This window comes from Babylonia areolata, chromosome 6 (assembly GCF_041734735.1).
Source record: "Babylonia areolata isolate BAREFJ2019XMU chromosome 6, ASM4173473v1, whole genome shotgun sequence".
Classification (NCBI taxonomy): Eukaryota; Metazoa; Mollusca; class Gastropoda; order Neogastropoda; family Buccinidae; genus Babylonia; species Babylonia areolata.
The window spans coordinates 50,769,584-50,781,522 of NC_134881.1; the positions used below are offsets into that span (position 1 = coordinate 50,769,584).

General features: G+C 39.0%; 1 protein-coding gene across 1 annotated transcript in view; it reads right to left on the minus strand.

Annotated features, from left to right (window-relative positions):
• Positions 1 to 5,663: 5,663 nt before the first annotated feature.
• The window catches only part of LOC143283430 (dehydrodolichyl diphosphate synthase complex subunit nus1-like), a 12,185-nt gene continuing 5,909 nt past the window's right edge, over positions 5,664 to 11,939 (minus strand). Inside the window, exons 2-5 of the mRNA XM_076589666.1 lie at positions 10,997 to 11,128; positions 10,098 to 10,259; positions 7,088 to 7,187; positions 5,664 to 6,076 (exon numbers count right to left, since the gene is read on the minus strand). Of these exons, the coding sequence (XP_076445781.1) occupies positions 5,986 to 6,076; positions 7,088 to 7,187; positions 10,098 to 10,259; positions 10,997 to 11,128 (485 nt within the window). The 3' untranslated portion in view covers positions 5,664 to 5,985. The remainder of the gene's footprint in view (positions 6,077 to 7,087; positions 7,188 to 10,097; positions 10,260 to 10,996; positions 11,129 to 11,939) is intronic.

Below are 11,939 nucleotides of genomic sequence, written 5' to 3' on the forward strand. Positions count from 1 at the left end.
TTTTATCACAAATGCATCTGCTGAAAAGGATACTGTAAACTACCTCATAAACACCCAGTACTTAGAACATGCCCAGCCACCCCATTTTTGGTTAAAAACTGTGCATGGTAAAATACTTTGTAAAGACCCACTCCCCACTTAAAACAAAAAAGAAGAAAATCATCATGAAATAACGACACCTTGTTTGCTATGTTGCTACAAAAAGAAGAAAATCACCATGAAATAATGACGACCTTGTTGGCTATGTTGCTTCAAAGAGCAGTGCAGATTTCAGTCTTGAGATAAAAAGAAACATCTGAATGAGGCGTTGATTTCTCATTGAAAAACCAATACCCAGTGTCTGATTTCAGTAGCCAGTGTTTTGTAGGCTGTTTGCAAACAACGCCAGGTTTGCTCCTGGACATTTAGTTAATTGTTAATTGTTGCATATAGTCCGGCCGACCAAATCAGGACTGCCAAACCATACAAATGCTCAAACGCGTCAACACAAAACTCACATACACATACACAAAAAAAAACTATAAGATAAACCGACAAAACACACTTCATGACACATTATCCTAACCTTTCAACTCCATATGGCAAATAAGACTAGGCCATGCTGAAGACACCAGCCATTCCGCTTAATTCATCATCCCCAGATTACAAAAAAATCATAAAAAAAGGAAAAGGCAATACTTCAAAGCCATACAAAAAAAATACACAAAAAGGCCATACAGGCAAATAACACTGCAGAATGGGCAGCTAGTGCCCATCCCAGAGTTTACAATTTCACTACCTAATTACAAGAGCAAAACAGCACAGACAGTACATCACAGACTGCAGAAAAGAGAAAAAAAGAGTGTCAAGGCTTGCTTGAAAAACGAAAGGGGAGTGGACTGGGAAGGCAGAAAAAGGAGACAACAGTGAAGGAAGAAAAAAGGCAGAAACAGAGAGTGATAGAAAAGAGTAAATTTCTAGCACAGAATTTCCAGAAGGCGGGGATGCTATTTATACTGAAAGACCCCCGCCATCCCACAAAGGATGGACATTCAGTTATCCAAGTCAGTACAAGTCACCAGTATGCCACAGAACAAATCTTATGCAGTTGAACCAAATTCTCGGCACTGGATTATCCTACTGATATGGCAAGTTTAACCCTTTGAGCCCTGACCACCGCTTTACCTGTGGTAGAGAAAAATGACATAATGCCTAGCCACCGGTTGAGCGGTGCGTAAACACTTGTGTCATGTTTTGCTATTGGTTGACTTATTTGACTTATATCGAAGAGCCAATCAGAAAAACCGTAATATTCTGATGTCAGCGAACATAGTACCAACATGGCCGCGCCTTTTCACTGTGTTTTATGCATGTGCTTTGGATAAAAAAGATCGATTTCAATATAAGTCAACCAATAGCAAAACACGACACAAGTGTTTACGCACCGCTCAACCGGTGGCTAGGCATTATGTCATTTTTCTCTACCACCGGTAAAGCGGTGGTCAGGGCTTTCTTTTTATATCTGCCGTGACACATTAAATACCAATTATTTGCAAATTTTGGCTCAGGAGCTCAGGCAGAAGGGTTAAAATTGCTCAGGGCTCAAAGGGTTAAAGACACTTGTGACGCAAGGACAAAACTCCTAACCAGTACTTTTGGTGAAAGTGAGTAAGGGATGGGGCTCGCAAGGGGTAAAGTAGAGCTGACCTGTCAATTCCCACATATGCACAGTGCCTGCAAACACACGCACACACATGCGCACACACACATACATAATGCCCAAAGTTTTCTTGTCAGTTTCATGAAGTAATGGAAGGTAAACCTAAACCAGGTCAAAAACTGACTGTCAGTAGCTACCTCCCCCATGCCCCTTCTCTTTCACTTGCATGCTCGCTCTCAAAATCACATTTCTGACATTTCACTGTTTTGGTTAACAAGTGGCGGTGCACACACACACACACACACACACATACGCATGTGTACATACACACACATATACAAAAGAAATGGGACTCATTATCCCAATAACGTGTTCAAAATATTACCACCTTTAAAACAAAACAAATATGTGTTGCACAATAAACAAAAAAAAATTAAACAAAAATTACTTTATAAAGTCCACTGTTATCGATAATAAAAGAACACTCTTCTTCCCCTGAAAAAAAAAATCAATACCTGTATATACTGTTTATCAAGAACCTACACACCACAGAAATAGTGTACATCTTGTGTTCCTACAACACAACAGAAAAGATACATCAATTTTTTTGTTTTCAAAATGCAGCTTCACATTTTCTATCAGACACACGTACACCCAGTTCTCTGATAGTACGTAACAATAATGTAATGGTCACAGTTACAACCAATGTCATGATACTGAAATCATCAAAACAAATCACCATAAACATAATTTATCAGAAACAGATTTCAATGTGTAGAACGAATCAGCACATTTTTTTTTCATATATCATTTTTATGGCTTTGAATCACAATTCAAACATTCCATTGCATGATAGCTGGGTATAACGCACATTCAAACACGATGGAACTTACACTTCTCTTGGAGTAGAGTAACATACCATAACCCAAACATCATGCATGCAAAAGTCACGGTTAAGTATGTGTAATTAAAACATCTTATCTACCATTTCTTCATTTTCCCAATTCACCACTGACAAAATGACTAATACACCACACAGCAACTGTCTGTTAGTTGCAAACATACTGAATCTGACACACGTACATCAATGTGTTTTGCAATTCGCAGTGATGCTCTTCTGCAAAAAGCCAATTAATCAGTTTTTTCATGTATAAAATCAAATGTCTACCACCTGAATATTTGTTTCTCCTGACAAAGAACCATGTCCCTGTGCCAAATAGCCAAGAGAATGGTAATGCACCACTACTGCATGAGAGGATGTCACACAACTCCAGCTCTGGGTCATTATCAGAGACATTTTACACACAACTCTGTCAAGCTCTCTGTTATAAGCTCCCTGTTATGTATCAGCAGACCTGTCTTCTTCTTCTGCATTCGTGGGCTGCAACTCCCACATTCACTTGTGCACATGTATGAGTGGGCTTTTAGATGTGTGACTATTTTTCCCTGTCATGTAGCAGTAGGCAACCATATCCATTTTGGGGGGTAAAAGTACACCTCTTTCACCAACACATTCTTTCTGATTCACACAGGTCCAGGAGCATGGCCAAAAGACAGACAGACACCTGGCTTGGAAAACGTCATGTCTGGAAAAACCAATGTTCACAGATGCTATGCTATAACCCTGTCAAATGTCTGATAAATCAGGAAATTTTGGTAGGATAATTTTGAAATTTGTAGGTATACTCGGACTCAGAGCCACATCAGCAAATGTACTTTTTATCTACAAGGCATACATACACTTGGGCCTACCTGCAACACGGTAAAACTGCTGCAATTAAGCTGATAGGTCCGCTCAATGCTGTGTGAATGTAAACACGCACGCGATGAGCTAAGCATCATCATGTGAGACCAAGGTTAGTAGTGACTGCCCTGGCCTCATGATCAACAGGTCTAGAGCACCTGGGTAATATTATGACAGGAAAGCGTGTAACCATGCTATGTAGTCAAAAATGAACTCGGAACAATTTCTACTTTGGTGGAACAAACTGCGATCAAGCATAACAAAATACGGCGAAATCGTAACAGCTGGCATCTCTGAATGTTCTTTACCTGGCACAATGTTTTCTCAACAGCCATCACATTCCTCCTTCCTGTGTGCATGTGGGCTGCAATTTACGTTCCCACTATTTTCTATACTCGACAAGAACTGGAAGATACTTTAGCGCACACAATTTTCATCTTGTTGAAAGATCTTTCTGCACATAAAAAAGAATAAAGAACCATATTCTACACACAGGTGAACATGTGGGAGGTTCTACTGACTAGCAGTCTGCATGAAACTGGAGTTGTGGAGGTCAGAAAACACCCATCATCACTCTCCAAGCACTGAACCCTGCACTCTCCGAACAGAAATATGATGCACAAATAACTTGCCTGTCATATTTCCAAATGGTTATTGCTAACTTGGCAGTTATATTACCACACATGTTATGACGCAACTTCATTGACAATGCTCAAATAGAAAACAAAATAAATTAAGAAAAAGAAGGAAAAAAACACCCATTCAGCTGTAAATGCACTTCAGTCAGACCAGAATGGACCTTTGTCAGTGCCTCGTACAATCCCAATTATCGCAACTGAACAAAGTCTCAGTCAAAGTGTGTACTTGAGACTGTATTTAGTTATAACAAGCACAGACATTTGAAAGTAACCATAGCTCTGTTCCATCATCCATCGATGGGATGTTTACAAAAGACAGAAAAACAAGGATGGACAGACACATTGTAGAATGGACAGAAAAAAAAAACATTTGTAGAGACCAAAGTTTGGACACACAACCTCTATGTATGGAGGAATCTGGTGAAGAGTTCTATGTGGTGACCCAGTGACTGTTCACAGTCAAGGGAGAGAAAAGCGGTTCCATTTAATTAAGCCAGTATAATTCATTCACAGCACAGACCTGCATCTGATGTGTGTACAGTAAGAAAACTTTGACACAGGCTATGTTGTGCAAACTGTGCACCTTGCACACGAACATTTTCATCTGGAAATAAATTAAAGGATTAAACTCAGCTGTCCAGTCAAGTATTTGCCTTCACAACAAACCCAAAAATCCATAACACCCACTTAATCATTCTCTCTAAAATATCAAATAAAAAACCTGTGGATAACTAAGTGACAGTGAACAAAAGCACAACACTGTGGTAAGGACTATTTCAGCTGGATAATGTAAAAAAAAAAGAAACAAAAAACAAAAAAAAACTGACATGAGAAGCAAATTCCTCATTTCACATGTTATTCCTAATTAATCAACCACAAAAAAAATTACTACTTTTTTTCCTTCGGTCATTGCTAAGTGGCAAAAAGTGATACGGCGGCAGGCTTTTGTTATTTTTACAGTTACATCTTACTCTTTAAATGTTTATTTGCCATTGATGAAATGATTCTTGGTGGGGTAACAAAAAAAACACACAAAAAAAAAAGCCCAAGAAAGTGGCAACAGATGGGGAAAACTATATAATTAACAAATAATGAGGCCAGGAGATGAAATGATTAACAAATAGTAAAGTGTGGTAACTCTCTCCATTACACAACCACCGAGGCAACCATGTGTTTGTTCTGTATTGTCCATGTGTTCTGTGTGGCTTATTCAGGATCAAAGAGGCTATGCCAGTCTTGAATAAAAGCTAATTTGTGTTTGCACATTTCTTCTGTCTTTGCTGCTGTGTGCACATGTCAAATGATTGGTGTAAGGAAAGGCCCGGCGCTTCCTTTTTTGAGGAAGTGTCTGGGTTTGTTCCAATGTACCTTTTATTTACCTGGGTGCTAGCTGAATCAGTAGCGTAAGCATCACTGACTTGAAGTTGTGTACCTTGTGTAATGGAGAGAGTTACCACACATTACTATTTGTTAATTATCTCTATATAATCGGTTGTTGCCGGGGAATACTATGTCCAAAACTAATTCTACAAAGTTCGGAAAGAGAATGGAGAGCGCAGAGATCAGACTGAAATAATTCAACCAATTATTTTGTTTGCCAAATAATGATCATCAATCAAAAAGGGGAGAGAGAGAGAGAGAATTTTGAACACAAATTTCTAATGCTCATGATGATCATCAAAGATTCAAATACAACACCTGCATGTGCACTCATGCAGACACACGCACATTCTGTATGGAAGACAAACACCAACTCCTACATACTGAACAATCACACGCACACACACACACACACACACACACAAACACACACACAAACACACACACACACACACACACACACACCACAAGCAGTGTGTTCAGGCCATGAAATCAAGGTAGCACAAATCACACTTCACCACCACAAAGTTCAAACACATGATTAAAAAGTTATTCTATATCTTTTTACCACGACAGCCAGCCCCTCATTTGCCGAAGCGCTGCTGCGTGTTTGCGTAGGTTTGTAAGGAAGAGTAAAAGTCCTGGTAAGCCAGGCCTTTGTGAGAAGGAATGGATCTGCAACACACAGAAAATCATTGTTTTTGAAAACACATGGCATAGGTTGACATCTTTTTTGGGAGGGGTGTGTGTGTGTGTGTAAGTGTGTGTGTGTGTGTAACGTAACACACTGATTACACCTGCACAAATCTCAATAAGTAACACACTTATTATACCTGCACAAAGATCAATAAGAAACACACTTATTACACCTGCACAAATCTCAGTAAGTAACACACTTATTACACCTGCACAAAGCTCAATAAGTAACACACTTATTACACCTACACAAAACTCAGTACCTAACACACTTATTACACCAGCATAAAGCTCAATAAGTAACACATTTATTACACCTGCACAAATCTCAATATGTAACAAAATTATCAACCTGCAGAAAGCTCCATAAGTATCTACACTTATCACACCCACACAAATCTCAGTAAGTAACACACTTATTACACCTGCAGAAACCTCAATAAGAAACGCGCTTATTACACCTGCACAAATCTCAATAAGTAACACACTTATTATACCTGCACAAATCTCTCAATAAGTAACACACTTATTATACCTGTACAAAGCTCAATATGTAACACGCTTATTACACCTGCAGAAACCTCAATAAGTATTACACTTATTACACCTGCACAAATCTCAATAAGTAACACACTTATTACACCTGCACAAAGCTCAATAAGTAACACACTTATTACACCTGCACAAAGCTCAATAAGTAACACACTTATTACACCTGCACAAGGCTCAATATGTAACACACTTATTACACCTGCAGAAAGCTTAATAACTAACACACTTATTACACATGCACAATTCTCAATACGTAACACATGTGTTACACCTGCACAAAGCTCAATAAGTAACACACTTGCAACACTTGCAGACATCTATGTTATCGAATCAACACTGGTGATATAAACAACTCTACGTCTCCCCTGAATTAGTTAATTCATCTTCACATCACAATAAATGGCAAATTTACAAAGCAAATTTCCAGTGTAAACTTACATAATTTCTGTGAGGCGTGTCTGCCATGGCAGATAGCCCATCAAACAATGTGTTGACCCAAACTTCAGTATAAGATCAGGATCTGGAAATGGATGGGTTTCTGAAAAAAAAACAACAACAGAAAAACATACACAAGATTAAACACAGTCAAAATATATACATATCTGTGTGTGTGTGTGTGTGTGTGTGTGTGTGTGTGTGTGCTTGAGTGTGTATGTATGCATGTATGTGTATGAGTTTGTGTCGTGTGTGTGTGTGTGTGTGTGTGTGTGTGTGTGTTTGTATGTGTGTGTGCATGTGTGTATGCGTGGTGTGTGTATGTGTGGTGTATGTGTGTGTGTGTGTGTGTGCATTTGTGTATATGTGTGTATGTGTTTGTCTGTATGTGAGGTGTGTGTGTGTACGTACACACACACACAAGTTGCATACATCTGGAATTACAGTGTTTGAGGACAGATGTGTTTCTCAACAGTAAGCAAGAAACATCTGTCGACCAAAATGGATACTGAAATGTGCAAGTTGTTTTAACTCACTCAGGTTGAATAGTTTTCTCCCTTGCTTTTCCCAACAAACGACCCGTTTGTTAGGGTTAGGAAAAAAAATCACAAATAATACAAAATATAAAGTAACTAAATGAAACTCTCTGTACTTGACCCACTGACCCCTCTCCTCTCGCCGTGTGTATATCCACCCCCCTCCTTCTTCACTGCCCTCAGAAGCTGAGTCAATGTCAGTACCTTCTTGCTGACACATGTAGCTTTCTTCACTGCAGATACTTTATTCAATGTCTTCATCATCCTCATCAATGTCAAAACCTTCAGTTTGAAGCATTTCAATCACTTCAGCAGCAGTAAAAAGCCGCTGTCACGACATAGTTTGCTCCAAAAATTTCCACTTGTATCGCTTGCAATGCCATTTTCAATATATTGTTACGGAATCCAAGAAACTTTCCATTCGACCCTTGACACATTCGCAATGCCCCATGTAGCTGCGATTGTTATGCTACCCCATGAGGAAAACATGGAAAGTTTTTTAACTGTCGAAACCACTATAGCATTCCATCATCTGGAACCGCGCATTGTGTCAGGAACGCTGTAGCATTGCATCGTCCGGAGTGAGTTAATGCTGTCTGTCTTTTTCTGCAAAATAATCACCAACCTCTAATAAAAAAATTTTTAAATCACAAAAATCAAAATTATGCTCAAAAGTATGTAAAAGTATACATTTTCTTGAAGAAAAATAAATGAAGAATATCATTATCATAACTTCAAAGGTGACAGGATGAGATAACTCCCAATCTGGGGAAGATAACTCAATTTTCCCCAGGGAAAAAAACCACACGATATTTTGAAAAAAAAAAAAAGAAAAAAAAAAGCAGTTATGTTGTTTACTACACTGTCATGTTGTTTTAAACAAAAACACTGACCACTCACATACACCCACACACACCCTCCCACCCAAAAACACTATCACAAAATGTTAAAACACAAAAACTCAGTGTAAACAATATTTCGGCTTGAAGCTTTCATCTGGAGGGTTTCATAGATGATGAAAAACCCCAAATGAAGGTTTCAAGCTAGAATATTGGGGTTTTTCTATACCCACTTCTGATAAGATCCCAACCCCTTCCTGTTGATGTACCTTGTAGCATGTAATCATCATCAGGATAACCAGATTCACTTCAGTTGATCAACAACAACATTACTTTCGCTTTCTGTCACATTTCCGTAGCTGCTTTTGTAGACGTTGTGCGGAAAATCAAACAAAATTCTAGCCACCTCTTCTGGGAGTCATTTTGACATGCTCAACAGCTTTTCAATTAATAAGATAAAAAAAAAAATTTTAAACCGCATCAAAATTGAGCCGAAACTTACCGAGAGATTGCTTCAATTCCTCATCAAGGCTGTCGCAATTTGCAAGGGAGGTAAGTGTGTGCAAATGAGTGGCTGGACACCTGATTATGCACTTACCCCTACACTGTGGATATATATACGTGGTCGGAAGTGAAAGGCTTCAACAATTTGTTTTTTATGTACTGTGCCATGGCGGAAAAGTTGGAATTCAAAATCTGGGCCAAGGGTCTCAAGGTGATGTTTGAGAGAGACTGTTGTCGGAGCACGGTTTCAACTCATGGCCGGCCTTTTCCAATGCTACAGGTTACAATAATGCTGACTTGCCTTTAAAACCCGGGCATCATGTAGCAACAATGGCACTTTTAGTCGAGCTTCAGGCGACAAACAAGGGACCTGTGTGGAGGGAACACAGCAGAGCAGCGGCTTCGAAACAGGTCAGCGACAACACAACAGCGACCACATCTACCCATTGATGACCTGTATCGCACGGCAGCGGATGGCACAACAGCGGACGGCACAGCAGACAGCACAACGGTACTTGGGGGTCGTGTAGACCTCGACCCCACCGTCTTCCTCAACATGAGGCAGTCAGGTGAGGGGACACTTCATATTCCCGACTTTATTACCTTTTGCGATGATGGTACCAGAGGACATTGAGCTGAAGGAGGGGGTTGTCATTCAGCTGCCAAGTCAAAACCAAAGCTCGACAGTGTATCACCAACGCAATACCTCTCGGCCAACAGCAGGATGATGGCCAATCTCATCGAAACAGGGCGTCTGTAGGGCCAGCACATCCTCAACTACCTGGATTACACGGTGAAAGTCGGCAGTCAGCCTCCACCCATAACAACGCCCCCAACAGCATCCCACCCTCACCCAGAAAAATGTTTAACAAATTTAACGTGTATATCCTTGTATCTATCTCTACATTTCTTATTTTCTAAAAGGCTAATCAATGGAGCTCTTTTCCTTTTTCAAACAGCACTTCCTAGCCAAGTTCACTGGCATGCATTCATAGCTTTCACACATGTTAAATTATATGTTGCAAAGTTGTTCTACCCACTAGATTATGAAAACAGTTCTCCAAACATTCTCCTTCAAATTCTTCTTTAACTTAGACCAGAGAGCACAAATATGGCCTGTAAGGTAGCACTTACCATGAATGACATCGGTAACAAAGGCAGGAGATATATCGGAAGCGGATATTCCCTGGGCAAGCACACGATGGCTCAGGTTGCGAGCCACCTGCACAATGGACTGACACCCGTCTTCTGCACTCAGTAAATGGACCTCCGCTTTTTTCGTTCCACGACCAACAGCTGAAACAATATACAGCAATCTCCACTTCAACATATACAGTCCTGTATTTAAACAATAATTATATTTAGTTCTTAATCGTATTAATTGAAGCATGTATCAGGATACATGCAAGTTGCTGTCATGACTCTATGTCAAGACAGTATGTTTATTAATCCACATGTCATCATTACTGGAATAAGTGTGCTTTCGGTTTAACTGTATGACTAACATGTAGTTAATACAGAAACTGAAAAAGACCATTGTAAAACAACTTTGGCGATGGTGTGATGCTGTATACCTGATTGACTTTCTTTTGATTTTATCCCGTCTTTTTTTCCTTAAATCTGTAGAATATAGACTGAACTGAATGAAAGAAAAAGATACAGGCTACTTCAAAAAAGTGTTCATCACCATACTATCATAACCATAAACACATTGGGGGCTTTCTTCTGAATCCAATTTATCAGGATACTGAACAAGTATCTCCTGAATCCAATTTATTATACTGAACAAGTATCTCCTGAATCCAGTTTAACATACTGAACAAACATCTCCTGAATCCAATTTATCATAATACTGAACAAGTGTCTCCTGAATCCAATTTATCATAATACTGAACAAGTCTATAAATTATACCATATACATCTTAGCACCTGAATCAGATCTACTTTTGTAACAACAACAAAATAAAATAAACAACAGCATACACAGCTTATCTTGTCCATCAATCTAAGGAAGAAGAAGAAAGACTGTGTACCTAATTTCTCTGTAAAATGAAGGCTGTGGGTGAAAATCTGAATTTCATGTGGGTCCTCTTCTCCACCCATGATGCCTTCTTTACTCTGTTCCAACGCTCCCTGCAGCCCTCCACTGTGTCGCTTCATCTCACCTGGAAACCAATCAATCATTCAAATCAAAACCAGCACCATGTATACTGAAGAAAGAAAATCAGTGCCAGAATATAAAACAAGAGAGGCAAGGCCTTCAAGACTCACTTGTGACTGAGAGTAAAACACACAAGCTTTTTATGTATTGAGTATAATTTCAAAATGTAATGTTTAAGATGAGAAAGATCAGTTTAAAGCAAATTAATTCCCCTAGCATTAATTACAGAGTAATTTCCCTTTTTTACTATCTGCACCAAAACGTTTGCAAAATAAATTAAACTTCCATGCTTAGCAAAAGAAGTTCCTGTTTGAACAAAAAATGATAATAATGCCTGCTCTTGTTATTGGGTCAGAATATCAGATCAAAGTGCCAAGTTTAGAGAATACAAAAAATATAAATATAACAGTAAATGCAGTTTGCATATAATTAGGCTTCATTATTAATTTTTTTGTGCCCATCCCAGAGGTGCAATATTGTTTTAAACAAGATGACTGGAAAGAACTGAATTTTTCCTATTTTTATGCCTAATTTGGTGTCAACTGACAAAGTATTTGCAGAGAAAATGTCAATGTTAAAGTTTACCACGGACACACACACACACACACACACAGACAACCGAACACCGGGTTAAAACATAGACTCACTTTGTTTACACAAGTGAGTCAAAAATCCTTTGTGTGATTGCATGTGTGTGTGTTTGGAGTGCTGTGCATCTGTTTCAACAAGCGTTTGCACATGGTGTGTATATGTGCATGTTTATAGATTGTTGTCTACTTAATTTTACAGGATTTTTATGGCATGTGCCTTCATCA